The sequence below is a fragment of the Aphanomyces invadans genome (assembly GCF_000520115.1).
Source record: "Aphanomyces invadans strain NJM9701 unplaced genomic scaffold supercont1.15, whole genome shotgun sequence".
NCBI lineage: Eukaryota > Oomycota > Saprolegniomycetes > Saprolegniales > Verrucalvaceae > Aphanomyces > Aphanomyces invadans.
The window spans coordinates 991,574-1,015,238 of NW_008580160.1; the positions used below are offsets into that span (position 1 = coordinate 991,574).

At 54.4% G+C, this 23,665-nt stretch overlaps 8 protein-coding genes across 9 annotated transcripts; 5 read left to right on the plus strand and 3 right to left on the minus strand.

Moving 5' to 3' along the window:
* Window positions 1-7: 7 nt before the first annotated feature.
* On the minus strand, window positions 8-1,601 carry H310_07857 (hypothetical protein). Its single transcript, XM_008873370.1, has one exon. The coding sequence runs from the start codon at window positions 1,421-1,423 to the stop codon at window positions 89-91; it is 1,335 nt and encodes a 444-aa protein (XP_008871592.1). The 5' UTR covers window positions 1,424-1,601; the 3' UTR covers window positions 8-88.
* Window positions 1,602-2,074: 473 nt separating this feature from the next.
* H310_07858 lies at window positions 2,075-5,035 on the minus strand. Of its 2 annotated transcripts, XM_008873372.1 has the most exons (12): window positions 4,814-5,035; window positions 4,667-4,756; window positions 4,495-4,617; window positions 4,157-4,434; window positions 3,852-4,101; window positions 3,673-3,793; window positions 3,373-3,624; window positions 3,203-3,330; window positions 3,045-3,127; window positions 2,807-2,997; window positions 2,526-2,738; window positions 2,075-2,477 (listed from the first exon to the last, which is right to left on the minus strand). In XM_008873372.1, the coding sequence occupies exons 1-12, from the start codon at window positions 4,971-4,973 to the stop codon at window positions 2,426-2,428; spliced, it is 1,941 nt and encodes a 646-aa protein (XP_008871594.1). In that variant the 5' UTR covers window positions 4,974-5,035; the 3' UTR covers window positions 2,075-2,425. The 2 variants fall into 2 exon arrangements, with proteins under 2 accessions (XP_008871594.1, XP_008871593.1); XM_008873371.1 differs by having other exon boundaries at window positions 4,157-4,617.
* A 1,396-nt stretch (window positions 5,036-6,431) lies between these two features.
* Window positions 6,432-13,774, plus strand: H310_07859 (pre-mRNA-processing-splicing factor 8). The gene is made up of 2 exons (XM_008873373.1): window positions 6,432-10,694; window positions 10,745-13,774. Exons 1-2 carry the CDS (start codon window positions 6,482-6,484, stop codon window positions 13,711-13,713), a joined length of 7,182 nt encoding a protein of 2,393 aa, XP_008871595.1. The 5' UTR covers window positions 6,432-6,481; the 3' UTR covers window positions 13,714-13,774.
* A 589-nt stretch (window positions 13,775-14,363) lies between these two features.
* On the plus strand, window positions 14,364-15,824 carry H310_07860 (hypothetical protein). The gene is made up of 2 exons (XM_008873374.1): window positions 14,364-14,940; window positions 14,994-15,824. The coding sequence occupies exons 1-2, from the start codon at window positions 14,383-14,385 to the stop codon at window positions 15,168-15,170; spliced, it is 735 nt and encodes a 244-aa protein (XP_008871596.1). The 5' UTR covers window positions 14,364-14,382; the 3' UTR covers window positions 15,171-15,824.
* Window positions 15,678-17,083, minus strand: H310_07861 (hypothetical protein). Its single transcript, XM_008873375.1, has 3 exons — window positions 16,286-17,083; window positions 16,112-16,230; window positions 15,678-16,059 (listed from the first exon to the last, which is right to left on the minus strand). The coding sequence occupies exons 1-3, from the start codon at window positions 16,357-16,359 to the stop codon at window positions 15,872-15,874; spliced, it is 381 nt and encodes a 126-aa protein (XP_008871597.1). The 5' UTR covers window positions 16,360-17,083; the 3' UTR covers window positions 15,678-15,871.
* Window positions 17,084-19,215: 2,132 nt separating this feature from the next.
* H310_07862 (hypothetical protein) lies at window positions 19,216-19,801 on the plus strand. Its single transcript, XM_008873376.1, has one exon. It carries the CDS (start codon window positions 19,295-19,297, stop codon window positions 19,652-19,654), a length of 360 nt encoding a protein of 119 aa, XP_008871598.1. The 5' UTR covers window positions 19,216-19,294; the 3' UTR covers window positions 19,655-19,801.
* A 269-nt stretch (window positions 19,802-20,070) lies between these two features.
* On the plus strand, window positions 20,071-21,869 carry H310_07863 (hypothetical protein; the record flags this gene model as incomplete). Its single annotated transcript, XM_008873377.1, has 5 exons — window positions 20,071-20,595; window positions 20,639-21,008; window positions 21,066-21,245; window positions 21,290-21,768; window positions 21,831-21,869. The coding sequence occupies 5 exons, from the start codon at window positions 20,071-20,073 to the stop codon at window positions 21,867-21,869; spliced, it is 1,593 nt and encodes a 530-aa protein (XP_008871599.1).
* Window positions 21,870-22,000: 131 nt separating this feature from the next.
* On the plus strand, window positions 22,001-23,145 carry H310_07864 (hypothetical protein; the record flags this gene model as incomplete). Its single annotated transcript, XM_008873378.1, has 6 exons — window positions 22,001-22,204; window positions 22,251-22,361; window positions 22,410-22,559; window positions 22,620-22,862; window positions 22,918-23,011; window positions 23,063-23,145. The coding sequence occupies 6 exons, from the start codon at window positions 22,001-22,003 to the stop codon at window positions 23,143-23,145; spliced, it is 885 nt and encodes a 294-aa protein (XP_008871600.1).
* Window positions 23,146-23,665: the final 520 nt, after the last annotated feature.

Here is a 23,665-nt window from a genome sequence, read left to right on the forward strand (position 1 = left end):
CAAAGGGTAGATTCTGGAAAATATCCAAAATATCTTAAAAATTCAACATTTGATTCGTGAAGCGATTCCAATTTCGATGCAGATTACACTACTCGTCATCACCCTCGCTCTCTTCCTCAGCGTTTTGCAGCCAGAAGATAAACGGTTCAAGGGACTTTCTGAGGTCAGCCGCTTGTGTCGGCGTTACTTCGAAGTGGGCGTGAAGCTTGCGGACGGCGTCGTCCGTCCAGGACAAGATGATGTCTTCGCTCAAGATTTCTTCGTCGTACAAGAGCTTCAGGACGACAGGGAACGATTTCAACAACGTGGGGAACTTCACGGCGCAGAAATGTTCCGTAAGGGCAATCACCTGATGCTGCATGCGATCCGAATCCACAAGCTTTTCCAAAACAGGGCGGTACTTGGCAACTTGGTTGCTCGACAGGATTTGACTCGTAAACGCAGCACCAAAGAAGATGGACAAACGATCGTTTGCGGGCAGAGCGCCGTTCGTTTGTTGGCGGACAACTTCGTCGTAGATTTCAATCGATGAGTGAGTGCCCATCAAGAAGGTGGCCACAGCAGCAGTCGCCGCTTCAATTGCAGCTTCATCATCAATGTCCAAGTTGTCGAAAGAAGGCACAACTTCGTCCGAGGTAGGTGGCGCGACCATGGCAGCATGAGCCGCCGCTTCGAGGGCTTCGGCTTCCTTCGCGCGAGCTGCGACAGCCTCGGCAGACAAATCGGTGTGCCATTCGATCTCTTCTTCGGAATCGTTGCCGGCTTTGTTCGACCCGTCATTGTCGTTTTCGTCTTCCGACTCGACAGCCTTCTTCTTTGACTTTTTCTCCTTCTTTTCACCGCTCTTTTCCTTTTTCTCCTTCTTTTCTTTCTTTTCCTTCTTGGGTTCGTCGTCACCTTCTGCCGAGTCCTTCTTCGACTTCTTCTTGGTCTTGCCATCCTTGTCACCACCTTCGGCCTTCTTCGCGCGCTTTGCCGCAGTGTGTTCCTTCAACAAGTATGTGGTCAACTTGTGGTTCATGTCGACAGGTTCAACGGCACCACATGCCAGGCATTTGTGGAAGATGCTTTCCTTTCCCTTAAATTTGTACTTCGTTTCAGGCAAACGGCAGTTAGGGCACAAGACAAAGAGTTCAATGAACTTGGAGAGTTGTGCTTGCATCTGGGATGCTTCAAACGCGCCGTTGACAACGGCACGCTCGGTGGCGTCGTCAAATTTCGACTGCGCGCCCAATTCCGTCCCGAAAAACTTGGTGACTTCGCCCGGCGAGCGATGCAAGGCAGATGCGATTTCGACAGCGTTGACAACGACAGTCTTAATGCCGTTCCCACGGCCTTCGATTTTCGCGATCAGACGCGGCATCTTGTATCGGTATTCAGGGTCGTCTACAGGGGTCGTTCCGGCAATGTTGATGTTCGACATGGTTGGTGTAGGATCGTCGTTATTGGGGTATAAACTTGTTCTTTTCCAACGGGTAGTACAAGGGCTGGAGGCGGTGGAAACACAAAAGCATGCACAAGCGTTCAAGCCGTCGGAGAATGAGACTGACGGGGAGGAAGGATGAGCGCGTCGGCGGCGGACCTGGTACCTCGGATGCAAATTTGCAAGTGAAAGCGACCAGTCATGGGCGGGGAGAAAACCTCTATAATTTAGTACGCTCCCATGTCACTTACCACGGGTGAACTAGGTTCGACCAGAAAAACGCAAGGCCGTGCATTGGCTTACACAGTTTAACGTAAAATCCAATGAAGGATGTGGCATTGTAGAGTTGCCGCTGAGGACGCGTCGGGCGACGCATTCCCATTATTGTGACCTGCATCCCGAGAGTGTACCGTGAGTAGATTCGAGGTAGAGAATTGCACTGGAGGTCGGTGCTTTGGCTGTGGGTGCAGGTCGACGAAGTACTGATTGAAGATTCGATGACAGTAAATAGAACGTATTTAACGTTTAACGCATGTTTTGTCGAAACCCACGCCACTAGGTGCTTGCATGTACGCGCCGACGAATGTGTGGTCGTCGATGCGCCGCTCTCGTCAGCGACCTCATTCGCTGATCGGCTGGGCCGCTTTCGGTTTCCATGCTCTTCTGCATTATAGTAAACCGTCTTCGTTCCCTCTATACTCGCGACCACACTCTGCAATCTCGGGTGCAGGCGGGCACCCTCACCCTGCCCTGCGCACAGGCGTCACCCTTGTTGTCCTGGCGCCTTGATGAATGCCCACACTCGGGCGGACGGAAACACTTTTCCGATGACTTCAAAGACAAAGAACCTAGTGGCAATGATAGGTCTTGCATTACGAAGCCTAGCGGCAGCTGCGCTGTGGAAACCTCGGTGGAGGATTGGCATGGAGTCGCAATCACCTCCGTCAAACCGTGATCAGCTCGATGGAGATCTCCGAGAATGTCGAATGGAGGATGTGGTGCCTAGAGTCGTGGCAAGTAGTTGGCAACGGCACGTTCGAGGTCGGTTGCTCGTCTAGCTCGCATCCAGTCCTGTCAGATGGGTCTACCGATAGACGCTTACCGATGGGCTTCGATCACGATACGCTCTTCCGACGCCTTCTTGTGCACCAAGTTGTAATCTGGGATAATGTGCTGGCCTCGCTTGTCGTCGCGGGATTTGCCGTCTTCTGCGTTTTTCGCAATGCTCTTGTAGGCCGCAACAAGTTCCCGGAGAAGGTCGCCGCCTTGGGCGACGCCAACACCATCGGCCAAAATTGCACGTTGATGGGACCATCTACAAGTCGGAAGCGCATGACATTCCATAAAAACACGGCTCTTCCATGCCGTCCTCGTCCGTAATACCTCGCTTTCGTGTCGTGGTCGAGGTTCTCGGGAATCGAAACCTGGTCCAGCGGGGTCTCAACCGAGAACGCGCCGCGCTGTAGCATGTGCCAGTACCCTTCCAGCGCATACACACGAGTGTAAAACGAATACGCTTCAATGGCCACGACACGAGACGATTCCGTCATGTAATTCTTGCCCAGACCAGGCACCTATAGCGCCATGATCAATCCTTGCCACGGTTCTACTGCCACCGCACCTGTTTCTCAGTGTAAATGATCTCTCTGCCATGTCGAATCTTGACGGGTTTCTTCTCGGCATCGACGAGTCGTTGGCACGCGACTACGGCACAGATGAGACGCCATCCCACCGACGGGCGACGAATGCCACAAATGTGGCGATTCCGTTCATGGGTACCTTGCATCATGGTGACAATGTCGGGGCGAAAGATCGGTGCGTCCAGCTTGGTTCGTTTCGACTTGTTGCGCTTGTCGAACTTGTCTTGGTTGCGCAACACGGTAAAGATCGAATGTGACAACACCCACCTGACAAATCTCAGCCATTCGTTTCCAGGTCAAGTGTCGTACCCAGGGTAGATTTCGTTGATGGCTGGCGAGAGCTCTGGGATGTTGTGGCCAGGGATGTTGACGAGGGCAAACGGCATGTCAAGCTTTTGCGGTAGCGTCGACACACCCGTCGCAATGACCGAGTACGCAGCGTTCGTAAAGTTGCTCGGGTACTTGATCGAGACGGATAGACCGTAAAACACCCCTTCGCCAGGCCATAGTTCTTGGTCCGGAGCTTTCAATGTGTGGTTGCTGCCCACGTTGGCACCGTACCTACCACAGTTCTCAGCAACGATCGTTCAAGTCACGACTGGTCGGTACCCAATGTTGCCGCGGCCACGTGGCCAAAATGCCGCGACAATCATCGCTTGGTGGTGAAATCCCACAAATGGACCGAGGAATGTCGACGTGCACTCGCCTTCGGCAATCGCCGTGTTGGGACCTGCGAAACATTGCAAGACATGTTGGTTAATATCGATTAACGTACAAAGAGGACGTACCGAGAAGCGAATCCATGACCATGCCGTGGCGCTCGACGTGGGAGCAGTCGAATAGGAACGATCGCTCGACAGAACTGCCACCGTCAACATGGGCATTCCACTGCAAAATCGACGAATGCACTTGGGAGAACCCGACGATCGAGCTGAATTCGGCCGGGGTCGACAGAATTGTCGAGTTGGACACGACCGAATCTTCCACCACTCCGCCGTCGCCGACAAACACGTCTCGGATCTTAGGGCAACGAAGGACCTACGATATGCCCGAGACATGAGAAAATTGTAGAGATTGAACAGGACCATGTAACCTTGGCTTGACGGGCAATGACGTTGAAGCCGTCGCATCGCACGCTCTTTGCATATGTCCGAACAAGGTCCTCGTACGCTTTGAGCTCTGCCGCGTTCCCGCGAGACTCCCCGACAATTGCCGCCAGGTGGAATGGCATGTCTGCGAACATGGCGATTTCCCGACCTCCGATCTCGACGCCGACCTTGAGCACGGTTCCATTGCCGTATGTGACTTCAGGCCCAGAACATGTGATCGTGCCACACCCGACAATAACGGCACCTTGGCTCACGTAAGTTCCTACAACAGAGAGACAAGTGGACGTGAGATGGAGTTGACCCGAGACTGAGGATGCCGAACGGTGGAGGAGAAACGTGTCTTGCACCAATGCGTTGTCCAGGACGTAGCTGTCAACGACAGTGGAGTTGTAGCATCCGCTCGGAAAGGGCACGTTGTCTACCATAACGTCCTTCTCGAAGTCGCCTGTGTGACAAGATGAGAGATGCATCCAGAAGCGCATGAGGAAGCATACCAAGATAGACGCGACCCCGGAAGGTACAGTTCCGGACACGCTTAAGGCTAGCCGCGCTCCCTTTCGTGTACACACTGTCCCACGAATCCGCTAGAGCAAGCGCCATGGAAATTGTGTCAGGTGACTCAGACACTGTTGCGGTTATACCTCGATTTCCCTGCTGTTCAAGGACCTGAATCTGCGCCGGAGTCACAGGAGACTGGGTATGGAAGCGGCGCATGGTATCGCGGCAAGATGCTGCATACAGCTGATGTCCTGACGTCAGAAAGGGGGTCACTTGGTGCGCAAAGGCGGCGGCACTCTCCATCGTCGTGCGTGATCGTTGGTGAAAACTGAAATTCTTGTGCCGGCTCCGTGCTATATTCAACGACAGGCAGACAAAATAGATGATACTACCACGGTTTCTAAATCACTTCAAACAATAAACTGTTTTGAAATGAATCACCACCAAATGAACTATTTCGACGGACTATCTGAGAACCTCTGGTAAGGGAGTGCCATCATGAACTTGCCCTGATTGGCTAAATTTATTTGGTTACAACCAATCAGCGCTCGTTTAGGCTCATGAGGTGAATGTGTCCATGTTGTCGACATTTTATTGGATAAAATGTTTGAAAGTCAGCATTCAGGATTGGCTTAAAATCGAAAAATGTTGTGCTACACACCTCGCAAGAGGCAGGTGTGCACCGAACGTGTCGTCGTGAAAGAATTCGTCTCATGTGCGCCGAGAGTCCCAGCGATTCGCTGGGTTCCTTACATGCGAAGGGTTGGCCCTCAGCACTGCGCAAACGAAGGGCGTGCGTTGGATAGTATTCGTAAGTTTGTTCACGCGGTGGGAGGTGTAGCGCGAATGCATGCTGGCAGTTCAAACCACAGTGCTCAAACCTGCACTTGGAACTGCCGTATTACAATCGTGACACGAGCTGGAAGACTCGTCCAAACCCCGACGTGTTGTCCCGTTCCGTGATGGTGCATCCCATTTCAACGGCAGTGAAGCCATTCACTTTGGCGTGGAACCAACGCCCGCAACATCCCAGCGCCATGGATCCAAAGTTGAAACAAGAGCAAATTGTCGCGGAATCCATGACCATTACATCGCACTCGGTCACTAGGTCGAACAGTTTGCGCCGCACGTAGGACTATGTATAGCGCTCCCCCATGCAATCCACCACAACACACACCTCAAGGCGCTGTTCACTGGAGCTCCCATTGATTTTATCTCGTAATTATAACAATTGCAGCATCGCTTGAGCCATATTCCACGAGCATTCAGGCACTACTTAAGGCAATGCCGTCACTAAATTTCTCTACCGAGCCGACGAATTGGCCTTCGTGCAGGAGCCCCTCAATCTTCATGAGTTCGCACCAGTACGAGTCGTGCACGTCTGTGGCATCCTTACCGACAGTGTGACTGGCATGATGGTGGTGCCTGCAATTGACTTGTAAGGTCGAAACCCCATACAACGCGGCAGTCGCCGAATTTATCCCAAAAGCGTCTTTGATTCGTCTGCGTGTGGATGCTGCGCTTGTCTCTGAGATCGATGGACGTCGCATCCACCAGTTGTTACCACGACGGTTGCCTCCATTCCATTCATATTACCCTCGAGATGGTGCAGAAGCCAAGCTGCATTACCTTCATACACCTCTGCTCCTAGTCGGATGTCTTCCTTTGCGGCGCCGATTTCGATTCAGGAAATTTCGAATCCATTGTTACGGATAATTTATATCATCCGGATAAGCATTCGACCCGCGTTGGGCAATTCCATCGTTCTGTGGCTGGGGACGAAGCGAGAAGCCGAGTCCAGAGGAAGAGAGATGGTCGTTCCGCCGCCACCTCCGCCACTCCATCAGGGAGGGGCTCATGTGCCGCCACCACCTCCATTAAATACTGGAGGGTATGAGGTAGTAGGCTCGATCGCGCCTCCACCACCTCCTCCGTTGACAAATGTTGCACCACCACCGCCACCACCCCTCACGAAAATTCCAGTTCAGGAGGCCGACGAGAACGAGGACGACGTCCCTCCACTTGCATCTTACGATCACGATGCGCATTCGTACTTTCGTGAGATTGAAGAACGCAGTCGACGCTGGGCGAAGCGCCAGACGAAGCGATATGGCGACAAGCGCAAGTTTGGGTTTGTCGAAAGCACCAAAGACGACATGCCCGCGGAACACGTGCGCAAGATCGTGCGCGACCATGGGGACATGAGCAACAAGAAGTTCCGACATGACAAGCGCGTGTATCTTGGTGCTCTCAAGTATGTTCCCCACGCCGTGTTCAAGTTATTGGAAAACATGCCGATGCCGTGGGAACAAGTGCGTGAAGTCAAGGTGCTGTACCACATCACAGGCGCAATCACGTTCGTAAATGACATACCGTGGGTCGTCGAACCCGTCTACATTGCGCAATGGGGCACGATGTGGATCATGATGCGTCGCGAGAAGCGCGACCGTCGTCACTTCAAACGCATGCGGTTTCCACCGTTCGATGACGAAGAACCGCCGCTTGATTATGGCGATAACATCCTGGACGTCGAGCCGTCGGAAGCGATCAACATGGAGCTCGACGAGGACGACGACGCGCCGGTGATTGAATGGCTGTACGACGCCAAGCCGCTGCTCGGAACCAAGTTCATCAATGGCCCTAGCTACCGCAAGTGGAAGTTGCCAGTCCCGGTCATGTCCAACCTTCATCGGTTGGCGGGGCAACTCCTCAGCGACCTCATTGACCCCAACTACCAGTACCTGTTTGACAAGGAATCGTTTTTCACGGCCAAGGCACTCAACGTGGCGATCCCCGGCGGTCCCAAGTTCGAGCCGCTCTATCGCGACCTCGATCAGGACGACGAGGATTGGAACGAGTTCAACGACATCAACAAGATTATCATCCGCCACCAGATCCGCACAGAGTACCGCGTCGCATTTCCGTACTTGTACAACAGCCGCCCGCGAGCCGTCCACATTCAGCCGTACCACGTGCCGGCGCTGTGCTACGTCAAGGCTGAAGACCCCGACTTGCCCGCGTTCTACTTCGACCCTATCGTGAACCCGATTTCGCAGTTCCGCGTCGCGGCAACTAAGTCGGACACGCCGGCCGACGACGACGAAGAGGACGAGTTTCAAATGCCGATGGGATTTGCCCCAATTCTGACGGACCTCCCGCTCTACACGGAGCACACGGCAAGCGGGATCGCGCTGTACTGGGCGCCGCGACCGTTTAATCTGCGAATGGGCAAGACTCGTCGTGCCGTGGATGTGCCCCTCGTCAACAAATGGTTCCAAGAGCACTGTCCCCCGAATCAACCGGTCAAGGTCCGCGTGAGCTACCAGAAGCTGCTCAAGTGCTGGGTGCTCAACCACCTCCACGCGCGCCCGCCCAAGGCGCTCAACAAAAAGTACTTGTTCAAGTCGCTCAAGTCGACCAAGTTTTTCCAGAGCACCGAGCTAGACTGGGTCGAAGCGGGGCTGCAGGTGTGCCGGCAAGGGTACAACATGCTGAACCTGCTCATCCATCGCAAGAACCTGAACTACCTCCACTTGGACTACAACTTTAACTTGAAACCGATCAAGACGCTAACGACGAAGGAGCGCAAGAAGTCGCGCTTTGGGAATGCGTTTCATTTGACCCGCGAGATCTTGCGCTTGACCAAACTCATCGTCGACGCCCATGTGCAGTACCGCCTCGGCAACGTCGATGCGTTCCAGCTCGCAGACGGCCTTCAGTACATTTTCGCCCACGTTGGCCAGCTCACGGGCATGTACCGATACAAGTACCGGTTGATGCGCCAAGTCCGCATGTGCAAGGACTTGAAGCACTTGATTTACTACCGGTTCAACACGGGGCCGGTCGGGAAAGGTCCCGGCTGTGGGTTTTGGGCGCCGGCGTGGCGCGTGTGGATTTTTTTCTTGCGAGGAATTGTCCCGCTCTTGGAGCGGTGGCTCGGGAACCTTCTCGCGCGTCAGTTTGAAGGGCGCCACTCGAAGGGGATCGCGAAGACCGTGACGAAGCAGCGAGTGGAGTCGCATTTTGATTTGGAACTGCGTGCCGCCGTCATGCACGACATCCTGGACATGATGCCGGAAGGGGTAAAGGCCAACAAGAGTCGCACGATTCTCCAGCACTTGAGCGAAGCGTGGCGGTGCTGGAAGGCCAACATCCCGTGGAAAGTGCCGGGGCTTCCCGCCCCCATTGAAAACATGATCCTGCGGTACGTCAAGAGCAAGGCCGACTGGTGGACAAACGTTGCGCACTACAACCGCGAACGAATCAAGCGCGGCGCGACGGTCGACAAGACTGTGTGCAAGAAGAATCTCGGGCGGCTCACGCGCCTCTGGCTCAAGGCCGAGCAAGAGCGCCAGCACAACTACCTCAAGGACGGGCCGTACGTGTCGGCTGAAGAAGCCGTCGCCGTGTACACGACCACGGTCCACTGGCTCGAGTCGCGCAAGTTTGCTCCGATTCCGTTTCCTCCGCTCTCGTACAAACACGACACAAAGCTTTTGATTCTTGCGCTGGAACGGCTCAAAGAAAACTACTCGGCCAACAACCGACTGAACCAGTCGCAGCGCGAGGAGCTCGGACTCATTGAGCAAGCGTACGACAACCCGCACGAAGCGCTCAGCCGCATCAAGCGCCACCTGCTCACGCAGCGCGCGTTCAAGGAAATGTCGATTGAGTTTATGGACCTGTACTCGCACTTGATCCCTGTGTACGAGATCGAGCCGCTGGAAAAGATCACGGACGCGTACTTGGATCAGTACTTGTGGTACGAAGCGGACAAGCGCCACTTGTTTCCGAGCTGGATCAAGCCGAGCGACTCGGAGCCGCCGCCGCTCCTCGTGTACAAGTGGTGCCAGGGCATCAACAATCTGCACAAGATTTGGTCGTGCGATGACGGCGAGTGCGTCGTCATGCTTGAGACGAAGCTCGAGAAAGTCGCGGAAAAGATGGATTTGACGCTGTTGAACCGGTTGCTGCGATTGATCCTGGACCACAACATGGCCGACTACATGACTGCCAAGAACAACATTGTGATTGCGTACAAGGACATGATGCACACCAACTCGTACGGGCTCATTCGTGGGCTCCAGTTTGGGTCGTTTATCTTTCAGTACTACGGACTTGTCCTCGACCTGCTCCTGCTCGGGCTCACGCGCGCATCCGAGATCGCTGGGCCGCCGCAGTTTCCAAACGAATACCTTGCTTTCAAGGACACGGAAACGGAAACCCATCATCCGATCCGCATGTACACGCGATACATTGACCGTATTTACGTCGTGTACAAGTTTGACGCGGTCGACTCGCGCGAGCTGATCCAGCGCTACTTGACCGAGCACCCGGACCCGAACAACGAAAACATTGTTGGATACAACAACAAAAAGTGCTGGCCCCGCGACGCCCGCATGCGCCTGATGAAGCACGACGTGAATTTGGGCCGCGCGACGTTTTGGGATATGAAGAACCGTCTTCCTCGATCCATGACGACGCTCGAGTGGGACCACAGCTTCGTCTCGGTCTACTCGAAAGACAACCCGAACTTGCTCTTCAACATGTGCGGATTCGACGTCCGCATCCTTCCGCGCGTTCGAGCACTCGAGGACGAGTTTGCCCACAAGGATGGTGTGTGGAACCTCCAGAACGAACTGACCAAGGAACGGACGGCGCAGGCTTACCTCCGCGTTGACGAGGACGCGATCAAGTCATTTGAGAACCGCGTGCGATCGATTCTCATGTCGAGCGGGAGCACAACGTTCACCAAGGTCGCCAACAAATGGAACGCCGCGTTGATCGGGCTCATGACGTATTACCGCGAGAGCGTCGTGCAGACACAGGAGCTGCTGGATTTGTTGGTCAAGTGCGAGAACAAGATTCAAACACGGATTAAGATTGGGCTCAACTCGAAGATGCCGTCGCGGTTCCCGCCAGTTGTGTTTTACACGCCAAAGGAACTCGGAGGCTTGGGCATGCTCAGCATGGGCCATGTCTTGATCCCGCAGTCGGATATGCGGTACTCGAAGCAAACGGAAGGTAGAGAGAGTCTGGACGGACGTCGAGAGATGTTGACGGCATGGATGTAGGCGGAATCACGCACTTTCGAAGCGGGATGAGTCACGAAGAAGACCAGCTCATTCCCAACTTATTTCGGTACTTGCAGCCGTGGGAGTCGGAGTTTATCGATTCGCAGCGCGTGTGGGCCGAATACGCGCTCAAGCGCCAGGAAGCGACGGTCCAGAATCGTCGGTTGACGCTCGAGGACTTGGAAGACTCGTGGGATCGCGGCATTCCTCGCATCAACACGTTGTTCCAAAAGGATCGGCACACGCTCGCGTACGACAAGGGGTGGCGTGTGCGCACGGATTTCAAAAAGTACCAAGTGCTGCGGCAGAATCCATTTTGGTGGACGCACACGCGGCACGACGGAAAGCTGTGGAACTTGAACAACTACCGCACGGACATGATCCAGGCGCTGGGCGGTGTCGAAGGCATCCTCGAGCACACGCTGTTCAAAGGCACGTACTTTCCGACATGGGAAGGGCTCTTTTGGGAGAAAGCGTCCGGGTTTGAGGAATCGATGAAGTACAAAAAGTTGACGAATGCGCAGCGGTCCGGGTTGAACCAGATTCCGAACCGTCGGTTCACGCTGTGGTGGTCGCCAACAATCAACCGCGCAAACGTGTACGTTGGGTTCCAAGTCCAGCTCGACTTGACGGGCATCTTCATGCACGGGAAGATCCCGACGCTCAAGATTTCGCTGATTCAGATCTTCCGCGCCCACTTGTGGCAGAAAATCCACGAGTCGCTCGTGATGGATTTGTGTCAAGTGTTTGACCAGGAGCTGGACGCGCTGTCGATTGAAAACGTTCAAAAGGAAACGATTCACCCGCGCAAGTCGTACAAGATGAACTCGAGTTGCGCCGACATTTTGCTGTTTGCGTCGTACAAGTGGCAGATGGGCCGCCCGACGCTGCTCCACGACGTCAAGGACAGCGCAGACGGATCGACGTCGACCAAGTACTGGATCGATGTCCAGTTGCGGTGGGGCGACTTTGATTCGCACGACATTGAGCGGTACGCGCGCGCCAAGTTTTTAGATTACACGACCGACAACATGACCATCTACCCGTCGCCGACCGGCGTCCTCCTCGCTGTCGATTTGGCGTACAACTTGTACAGCGGGTACGGCAACTGGTTTACAGGATGCAAGCCGCTGATGCAGCAAGCCATGGCCAAGATCATGAAGGCCAACCCGGCCATGTATGTCCTCCGCGAGCGCATCCGCAAGGGCCTGCAGCTGTACTCGTCCGAGCCGACCGAGCCGTACCTGTCGAGTCAAAACTACGGCGAGCTCTTTTCGAACCAAATTATCTGGTTTGTCGACGACACCAACGTGTACCGCGTCACGATCCACAAGACATTTGAAGGCAACTTGACGACGAAACCGATCAACGGCGCGATCTTTATCTTCAACCCGCGCACCGGTCAGCTCTTTCTCAAGATCATCCACACGTCCGTGTGGGCCGGGCAAAAGCGCTTGGGGCAGTTGGCCAAGTGGAAGACGGCGGAAGAAGTCGCGGCGCTCATTCGGTCGCTTCCCGTGGAAGAGCAGCCCAAGCAGATCATTGTGACGCGCAAGGGCATGCTCGACCCGCTCGAAGTCCACTTGCTCGACTTCCCCAACATTGTAATCAAGGGCTCGGAGCTCCAGCTGCCGTTTCAGGCGTGCCTCAAGGTTGAAAAGTTTGGTGACCTCATTCTGCGCGCGATTGAGCCGCAGATGGTCCTGTTCAACATTTACGACGACTGGCTGAGCACGATCACGAGCTACACGGCGTTTTCGCGGCTCATTTTGATTCTGCGCGCGCTGCACGTGAGCCAGGACCGGACCAAGTTGCTCCTGCGGCCAGATGCGACCACGATTACGCAGGACCACCACATTTGGCCGTCGCTGTCGGACGAAGCATGGCTCAAGCTTGAAGTGTCGCTCAAAGACTTGATCTTGAACGACTACGGGAAGAAAAACAACGTGAATGTGGCGAGTCTCACGCAGAGCGAGATCCGCGACATCATTCTCGGCATGGAAATCTCGGCGCCGTCGCTGCAGCGCCAGCAAATGGCCGAAATCGAGTCGCAAGCGCGCGAGCAGTCGCAGCTGACTGCGGTCACGACCAAAACGGTCAACGTCCACGGCGACGAAATGGTCATCACGACCACGTCGCAGTACGAGCAGCACTCGTTTGCGTCCAAGACGGACTGGCGCGTGCGTGCGATCTCGGCGACCAACTTGCACTTGCGCACGAACCACATTTACGTCAACTCGGACGATATCAAGGAGACTGGTCTGACATACGTCCTGCCCAAGAACGTCCTGAACAAGTTTATCACGATTTCCGACTTGCGCACGCAAGTCGCGGGCCTCCTCTACGGCGTCAGCCCCCCGGACAACGCGCATGTGAAGGAAATTCGATGCATTGTGATGCCGCCGCAGCTGGGCACCCACCAGAACGTGACGCTGCCGACGACCGCGCCGTCCCACGAGTACCTGGACACGATGGAGTGCCTTGGGTGGATTCACACACAGCCGAACGAGATGCCGCAATTGCCGCCGCAAGACGTTACGATGCACTCGAAGCTCCTTGCCGAAAACTCGGCGTGGGACGGCGAGAAAACCATCACGATCACGTGCAGCTTCACGCCGGGGTCGTGCTCGCTGACCGCGTACAAGTTGACCCCGGCCGGGTACGATTGGGGCAAGACGAACCGCGACACGGGCCCGAGCCCGTCGGGGTACCTCCCGACGCACTTTGAAAAGGTCCAGATGCTGCTCTCGGATCGATTCCTCGGGTACTTTATGATTCCAGACGAAGACGTGTGGAATTACAACTTTATGGGGGTCAAGCACACCACCGGGATGAAGTATGACGTCAAGGTCGGCAACCCCAAGGAATTTTACCACGAAGTGCACCGAAAGACGCACTTTTTCAACTTTAGCGCGATGGACACGGTCGAAGAAGGCGAGGAAGAGTCGCAGCGCAACTTGTTGGCGTAGAAAAAGAGTCCATGCTGTGAATGCGAGTCCCATGGGCAGAGGCCACGGGTTTTCTTGGGCATGGTGTCGACGTGCTAGGTCGAATGGACAAAGACAAACGCGTTGCCATGTCGGTGGATCGAACAAGCGCCATGGACGGTGCTGGGAGGGATGGACGATGCTTCGAATGTGTGAACGAGCGAAAGGGGTAGCCGGCAGGGCGCGATGTATTGGCGTAGGGAAGCGCTAGGAAGACTGCAAGTCGGTGGGTAGTTGGCTCAATCTCCAGGGTGAAGTGTCGCTGCCGCCACCGCTTCGAGTCGCCACATGATGGAGTCGACTCGGGATCGAGGAGGTTGCCAGGAACGGAATAAAAGCCGGCCGAGGGCCGGTCGTACGGAGGGACAGTCGTCCTACGGACCCATCCGAGTTCGGCACTTGTGTTGGAATGGCATTCCACGTGCGCTTGCCCCAACGTGCAACTTCCCCCCGTAGCTCCATCCCAGCAGCGTCGTCCTTCCAGTGCGCGGCAACATGGGCTAGCCGTGGCCTCATGGACTCCGCTCGTGGCAGCTGCGTGTGTCGTGGTTGTAACTTGACAGGCCAAAATTCCCACACGGAAGCAATACCCATTGGGTGGCATCTTCATCCCGTTCTTTCCACCTTGCCAGGTGATGGCGACGCTCCTGCATGTGTCGCTCGAGATCGAAGCGCGATGGTGTATCTTGCCTCTATGGCTTCGCACGGCGCTGCTTCACCGGGCCGTGTACGACCCGTCGATGCGTTCGCGGACTCGCGACTGCATCCTCCTTGTGCACTACGCGCACCTCGTGGTGCACCGTCGGTTGTCCACCCATCCATGCGGTTGTCGGCACGCCCCGTCCCACCCCAAGTACTTTAGTGTTCTCCTGGAATCGCGACAGACGACACCCCACGACCGACTCGACGTCGGCGCATTGTGCTCCTCCATGGGTGGCACATGAGCCACAAGGATTGGAAACAAACAGCGCTCAAGCTCCATCGCGTTCATGGCCACTCTGTCCTCCTCGTCGACTTTATCGGCCACGGATATACGCCGTACCTTCCGTCGTACGACGAACACCTCCCTTCCGTCTTTGTCCACCAAGTCCGCGACGCGATCGTCCGCGCCAACTGGCACGTCGATCCCTCCAACAAACTCACGTTTGCCGGCATCTCGATGGGCGGTGCTGTGTCCCTGCGCTACGCTCAGCTGTTTCCAGCGCACGTGTACGTGGGTTGTTTTTGCCGATGCATGTCCAGCACGTCATGGCCATGTCTAGGGACAGAGTCGTCCTGCTGTCGGCGGCTGGCATGCCCGTCAACCGATCGTACGCAATCACACCCCACACCGGTCCGCTCACATTTGGCCTTGTCCGCCAAGTGACCGCCCTCTGTCGGCGGTATCCGTGGCTCCAGTACTGGATCAATGCGGTGCCGGTGCTGCACAAGGCATTTAGCCACCTTCACTTAATCCAGCACGCGCCAACACACCAAGTCGACGCCACAACGATCGATCGCATCCTCGGTCGGTTCGTCACGGCCGCCGTCTGGGCCCATGTCGACATGCTCCTTCCGTTGCAGATGGAACTGTTCCCAACGGACCACCCGCTGCACGTCCGCATCGTGCCGTGGGTAAACCACGCCTTGTTTTGCCAAGTCATCGACTTTCTCCATCTAGACCAAGACAGCAACCTGTGGCCCACTGCACCTCCCGTGGCTACGTAAACGACCCATCCATGCTTCGATCGCTCACGTCGCGCTGCTTGTGCCAATGTTTTCCACGTTCTGCATCACTCGTTCACATGTAGACGGCGAAATCCCTGGGACATGCGTCGCGTTCGGAGTAGAGGTGCCGTGGTTGCCGAGAGGGGTCGGCTGCCACCACGACCGACGACAGCATCGAGGCAAGAGCGCCATGTCGCTGCTAGCTGTTGTCACCGTCCCCGATGGGTTCTGCCGCGAATGCATGGACATAGCGAGATTAGATGAGTGAGCCGTCATGGCCATCGACCGGGTCCAAGCACGCCAAAGCAGAGCGTCCGATCACTTGGCCGCGATGGATTTGGCGACACGTCGTTGGCTCGCACGCAGCTTTAGCATGGGAAAACCACCATGTTGAAATCATGGGGTACTTCGTGGTCGGTGGAATCCACGGTCACTACTTTCGGCGACGCAACTGCGTTCGCGCTTCGTTCACCATGAGGCCGTAAAACAACTTGTAGTCCATCGATGCCAGGAGCCGATCGACAAACCACTTGTAGTCGCCGTACGAAGTCTTGCCGTCCATGGCCTCTTCGCACGCCGCGTAAAAATCTTTCGGCGTCACGTCTTCTCTGTCGAGGAACCCTACGAGTCGCGTGTGCGATGGAGGACGCGTCGAATGCCAACGCAAGCGCACCTTGGATGTGGCGTTCAAACAACGCGAGGTACTCTGCATGCAGGTCCTTGTACTCGTGCTTGTGCTCGACTTCGTCCGTTTTGGACTCGGCCGCTTCCTCGAACGACGCCGCGTGCTCGCTACATACCACAGCACACGTGACCACTGGTGACGAAGATGGGGTCGACAGCTTACGCTGCAAACTCGTCAAACACTCGCTCAAACGCTGGAGTCGCGCAATACTCTGCCGCGCGCTCTAGAATCGACATGGCCGACGATGCGAGGAGTCGGTGGCTGGCGGGTGGCCGTTGCAGCAATTGAGCCGTTTCATTCGCTTCCAATGGTTTGGGTGGATTTCGCTCGCCAATGGCGGAGCACGCATCCTGGCGAGGACGAGCCAAGCGCCATCGCAATCTGGATCGACGACCTTGATGGTGGAACCTCCAAATTCACTACGTCCACGTCGTCGAGCGAACCTAGACGGCACTTGATGGCGCCAAGTAGAATGGTCGACTTGGATGGCCATGGGGACCCACAGCTTGCGCCACACGTCCACTTGAAAAACCACAAGAGTCCACTGGGGCCACTTCGGCACGCAATAATGACCAGACGCAGCCCAGATTGACTCTTTGATCGCGGCCAACCACAACGGCGTGCCATGTTACGAACCAACATCGACAGGATCCCTGGAGAGTCTTAAGGATTACAGCGCCAGCTTTTCCTGCTTTTGTGTAATGTCTTGATTCGCATTTGAAGACTTGACACTTGTGGCGCCGTTAGCGCTTCGGGGAGGTTGTCGAGATGTCTCGTTGTTTGGTGTGGAGCGCTCGCTCGTTCGTCGCATGCACCTCGCTTGAAAACGGCACTAGGAGTGATTTATCATGGCTGGCGTCAGTGGCATATCGATCCATGTGACTCCTTCGGCAGTCGTTGCGGTCATTGTGGACAGGCATGGGACAAATGCATCTCGTGGAAGGAATGCATTCCAACTACTGTACTAACGTTAGTACGGTATTATTCGCAATTCAGCAACTATTTTGATCAATCGTTGCATCGTTCAATACCAGAAAATCAAAAAATATAAACTCTTGGTAAAATATCATTTAGAATGATGAAATGATTCTATTGGCCAAAATCACAAGCTCCCATGTGTGTTGTCGTGCTGCCAAACAACTCGCTTGTGCACTTTTGACTTTACTATGTGGTGTAACATTGCATGGTTGACGTTTGAAGTCGATGTCTTTTCGTTCTGGTACTGGAAAACCGAAGGATGGGCTGCTAGAGTACTATTTTCTCGACTGACATCACCAATATCATTCGTTCACGACCAATTCTCGACAAGAGATTGGAGAACCACAATGAAATTGAAAGATGATTGGCTGGAAGTTTTTCAGGACTGGCTCCGAATATACAGTAACCGACGCAATCACAGCGGACTGGAAAACCCCTGCTTGTCGATTTCCACCGCGATCGCTGCTCGCTGAAATTTTGAATCGGGGTTGCGACACAACATGGTGGACAGGATCTGACATGGCCAATGCAAAATTCGCAGTACAGATAAGACAATCCCCTCAGCATCACGCAATCGCCTCGCGGGTTCGAATAGTACAGAGACTTGGCGCCATTGTCGACCTATAGTCAACCAATACAATTCTCACGGCGTAGTACGTCGCATTCATGTCGCCGCCTTGCGGGACCTGTCGCGCGACGCGCTTGCACCATAGGTTTACTCAAGGGCAAACTATGAACTTGCGCTGCATGGTACCAGTCCGGGAGTTTCTGAAGAGAACTGCAGGATTGGCAGAGTGCATCGTGCGATGTTGAGAAATCTACGGGCAGAACCAATGGCAATGGGACAATACTTCACATGGCTCCGTGATACTCCACTAGTACGAGCCATGTGAATTAACCAGAACGTTGAAAAGGCGCCTGTGTATTAGATGCAGCTGGCTGAAGAAGTGTACAAATACAGCAGTTCACGGGTTCACAGGACGACGGAAGAAGTGGCTCGTATTTTCGGCCCTCGACTTCTTTCCTGTCGATTGCAAAGTTCGATTTTTTTATCGACCAATCAGAGCGCAAAAAGATCTGACCAATCAGAGAATTTTGGATGAAATTATCGTATTTATGTGATATTTTCGTACAATAAGCGTGGTCACGCGGCAAGCTTCGGCGTTGTACTTGGGACGAACAATACGATCGTGAATGTGCCGAGTCATTGTAATTATGACTCGTCGTGGGAGCGGAACCGCCTGCAAGCGTACCTACCACTTTTCCAGACGAGAGGAATAGATTGAAAGGTCGGTGATACGCACGATTTAGGCTCACTTCTCGCCAAGGCACCGCCTGCAAAAAAGTCCGCCGCTTCGCTCCAGAGTGCGCCACAGCACACACGTCCTCCGCTCGCTCCTGTGTGCGCAACATGCGCTGTCGCCACTCCAGCTCCTCTCTTTTTTCAAGGCAAATCGTTCTTATAAGAGTTCATACAAAACAAGAGTACGTCTGGACATCTTGCATCAATGCGGACTAAACATGGAGGGAACGGGTCCCTTACAAATATCAAGTAAAAATTGCTCAAGTTCGTGTCCAAAGCGATCGCACGTCCCACTGCTCTGTCGTGTCGTTCGTGAAAAGTTGTTCCATCAAACGAGGAAGGATCTGGACAGCAAGACACCGTTGGGTGGGATGGCACCACGCTCATGCGATGAAGCGCTTGAGCGCGAGATCGTCGTGGAAGCGGGGATGTGCGTCGTATTTTTCATTTTCCATGGCAACGTGGGCCATCACAGCTCGCGCATGCCATATCGGTGTACACTGGACGCCGAAAACTTCCCACGAGTCGAACCAGAAAGTGTCCAACGGATAGCCACCGTGTGCGTCGACGTGGCTTGTGATCTCACCCGGTTTCATGATCCATCACATGCATACGTACGTGTGTGAGTTGCGTTGATCTCACCTGCAGTTTGTATGGGATGTCGCTGACTAGGAATAAAAAAATATCGCTTCGATTGCCCAATCTCTCGATCTTGGCTCGAATGGATTACCTGGCTTTAAGTGCATAGGGGTCGTAAAATCTGTGATCTTGCAGCCATAAGGATGAGAACTACTTTTCAATACGGACCACCCTCGAATCGCGTCCCTCCAACTCAACTCCAAGCCGCCATTTCATTCCCCTTGTCACTCCGAATTGGAGCGGATCAGTGTATGGGAAAGCAACCATCACCTGTGGCGGAACGGCAGGTCGTGGTACCGCAGCCCAAACGCTTCCGTGGCGGCAAGGTAAAGGTCAACCTTGCCGCCGCGCTCGAACGCGTCCACGCTAGCACGTGGCGTCCGATCGTTCCCATGACGGAAGACGAAGATGAACTGCCGCTCGAAATGTGCTTTGATGGACTCATGCTCGGCAACGGCATGACTATGCTGCGTGGTGGATGTTCGTGGATCGACGAAGGCCGCCCGTTGTCATCTGCCTCGGAACGTTCCACCGCAGACTTCATGGAAAATGACGTCAACGACGACCCGTTGTCAGATGAAGAACTCGCGAATTTGTGCGCGTCGACATGAGCAAATCCACCATTGAACGGCGAAACAAGGTAGAGTTATCAGAGCGCTGCCCCATTTGCCTTGAGCGACACGACCTACGACGTGATCTATCAAAATCCCTCTCCCCTCTCGTAACCCAAAAAAATACGCTCGATGTTCCGTCGCCCACCTACATGTCTCCGTTGTCTTGAAGAAGTGTGCAGAAGCATTGCGCTTTCATTGAGGGTTTCCATTCGCTCTTGTGTATCTTCGTTCAAGAGCCACTTGTGGCCATCCGTTGGACGTGCCGCCGAGGCGCGATTAGATCACACACACTTGTCTGGGGCAAGGTTCAACTCGATGATGATTGGTTGGATTTGCTGAGTTCCGTGGATTCGCGCGATTGGGTTGGTTGAAAACATCCAATTAGATCGCTCCTGGTTGGGCTTTTCTCCCCCATGCCCGAGTGCGTCGAATTGCCACAACGCGATCAAACCTTCCACATCGTCATGGGCAACAGCGCGTCAGTGCATGATCGGTGCCGCGAGGGAGACGTCACTGGCCTGAAGGAACTCTTGCAGGCGTCGTCAGAGACCGCGGACGTCGAGAAAGTCGACGAGTACGGCCGGACGGCGCTTCTTGTAGCTGCAGGAAGCGATCCAGTAGTCAAGGCCCCCAGTCCAACGCCGCAACAACAACAGGATGGCATGAGCGAACGGTCCGAGAGCGAAGCGTTTCCGTCCATCGGTTCGGACACAGATCCCTCGACTGGTCATTCTCTCTCAATCGCAGCGCAGAAGAAGCAGCTTGTCGTCGAAATGATCAACCTTCTTGTGGAAAAGCAAGCCAACCTTGACCATCGCGACGAAAAAGGGTGGACAGCGTTGCACTATGCGTGTCAAGCCCAAAATGACGCTGCCGTAGAGTGCTTGCTTAAACATGGTGCCTTACCAACCCGTGACTCCCTTGGATTGCTTCCTCAGGTGGGCAAGTTTTTGAGTCCTTCAATTGACAAAATGGCGTCAGGATCTTCTCTTGCATTCTGGATACCCGGACTCAATCAAAGTGGCGGAGGATGTGGCGGGGATTTTGCATCGTGTCACAGAACCCAACGAGTACAAGCTGAAGTTGCTGAGTCTTCGGTCGAGTGGCATTGCCGAGATTCGGCTTGGCAGTCATATCGAAAAGGGTTCGATCGTGACCGTCGAAATCGATGTCCCAGAGAACCACTTGCCGAAGGATTACATCCAGCTGCTGATTTACAACGAAGCAGGTGACACGAACCTTGAACTTGGACCAGTGCAACCCGTCCCGGCTGGTGCAACCAGTCAAGTGTCCTTCAAATGCGACTATGGCGCCGTACCCTGTATTTACCGCTTTGTCTACGTGAAATGCGGTATGTTCCTCTTGTTCTATTGCATTGAATACGTGTCGTAATTGCGCTTGCGCGTAGACATAAACACCATATCGCGCGTCGTTGTTGCCAGCGGCTGCACAGCATCTGTCCAAGCGTCAATCGGCGAAGTATTTCAATACGAACTGTACCTCTACGATCGAGTGGTCGAAGTTGAGAGTGTCTCCGAGTACGAATTCTTCGACCAGCCCACAATTGCATTGAAGCGCATTGGAATTGGTAACACCTTGTCCCTCTTTACGGTTCAACTCATGCATAATTAGTCCAAGGCACCCCTGACGATATCGATTGGGTCGACATTTTGCCTGAAAACCACATTGTCGCCGTGAATGATGTCGTGATTGCGGGAATGTCGTTTGAAAACTCAATCCGTCAGCTTCAAGTGAACAACGGACACAAATGCACGAAACTGCTCATGCAAAACTCTGTCGCGCTCGGAGATTTCATCCACGAAAAAATCCTTGGACTTGGGGTGATTGGAAAGTACGCGAGCTTGTCTCCAGTCGACGTGTCGCCCGAATCGAATCCGCCATCGCCCTTGCAATCAAAAGACGTCGCGTCAGCTTCAAACGTTCAAGACACGATTTCATCGCCCGAGGAAGATGCGTTCTGCGCCACTGCAGGATCCACAAGCTCTGACGACTTCCACGACGCATTGTCTCCGTCGGCAGTTCAACCTCCTGGGTCGCCGCTGCGAGGGGTATCCGCCACGACGGAACTTCTTCCCACCACCAAACAACTGGTATAGTCTGCAGCACTCATTCTCTCGTGATGTCTGTCGCTTCCCCTCACGCCGCACATTAGGTCGGTGAGATGTTCGAGGGCCTGGCCGTCAAGCCTTGAGGTTTCGCGCGCAAATTTGAAAATGAGCTCGTTTTGCAGTGCAGTAGTAGATTGTAACGCTTGTGAACATTTCTGTGCATTCGTTGGTGATATTCCCACCGACATTCGCACTTCGTGTAACCGACCGTGACATGGCGGCGCGCCGCGGCAGCGCCGCTAATCCGTACGTCCACTTGGTGAAGCAGCTGGACGCGCTCAGAGTGTCCAAGCAAAAAGAGGCCGAAGTCATGCATGACCACAGGACTATCCATGCCCTCGGAGAAGACATGTCGTGGTTGAAGAAGCGCAAACTAAAGCCGTACTTGAAGGTCAAGCACAAAGCAACCCACTTAAAGGTACCCATAAGTCTCCATGGACTGGTGACACATCACGCGGTACCAGCATCTGCGTATGTGGTTTGACTCGTACGATCAAGACAAGTCGGGCAGCATCAGTGTGTCCGAGCTGGCATGGCCAATGCTTGTCCTCGGCTACGCCAACACAATTAAAGAGGTAGCGACTCCATCCTCCTCCTCAGAAGTCATGACGAGAATTGAATAGGTTCATCAGTTGCTGCATGAAGTTGACAAGAACAACGACGGCACGCTTAACTTTGACGAATTTGTCGACCTCCTGAGTCAGAACGACGCCAAGCACGGCATCCATCCCCTGGAAAAGCTCGTGCAAATGGCTCAGCAAGGTGTCCTGGGGGTACACTGCACCTTTCTTCTCGTTTGAACGCCACATCATTTCCACCGCTACTTTACTCAGGATGCCGCGCTGTCGCTGCAGACCTTGATTCCATCGTACCAGCGAAAACTCATGCTCGAGTCGCTCATGGCATATGGCTGTACGACGTACTCACCTCGCAACCGCCACGAACTGGAAATGCGCCAGGCGAACGAAGCCATGCTGCAGCGCGCCGACATCGCCCTCCACGTGCTCGACAATGGCGGCGCCACAATTGCAGTCGCCAAGCCAACTAGGCTTCCCCCCATGAAGAAAACTGCTCAGGTAGGTATCTCAAGATGGTGGAGTTGGTTCAGCTAACACTGTGAACGCCAAGAAGGACTCACCTCAACCCACGGCGCGGATTCTGCAGGCTGGCTCCACGTTGCGGCGAAGACTGGCAGCCAAGGAAAGCTCACCAGCTCTCTTCAATGGCAAGAGTGGTGATTCAAGTGTGATACTTGCAACTACAATTATGCGTATAGAATCCATCGAGAAGGCCAAGGACGAAAGCAGTCGAGTCGACATCGGCCTCCAACGCGACGACGATGTCGGTGGCAACACTTGACTTCGATGGTCAGATGTGTGATCGAGATCACCCGGCGATGGCCATTCCAAACATTCCGCCACAACCACCACCACCGTTGACAGGAATGGCACGCTTGAGGAAGTCACATGGAAATCGAAATTTACTGTGCCGTCAAGTTGTTGACTTTCATGCTGACTTCGAAAACACAGCTTCGCATTCTGTATGTATGCAGGATACTAGCACAGGCGAGGCTTCCAACTCGTCGTAAACGTCTTGAACCGGCATAAGTATGCTTGAACCTAGGCGACTGTGACAGACGCTGGGTGCGAAGGCTACATTAGAACTGGATCCGCTTCCACGTTCGGCGCGGTGGCGGCGAGGACGGTCAGATGGCATGTCGGCGGCATGTTCACGTACAGATAAGGTGGGACATTATCACCTCTATTCCGATCATTGCGCACCTCGCATAGTTTCATTCGAGCGATACGAGGACTTTTCAATTTGCTTGCTCCTGCACAGGTCCACCACCGTCTTCCACCGAACACACCGCATATGCGGT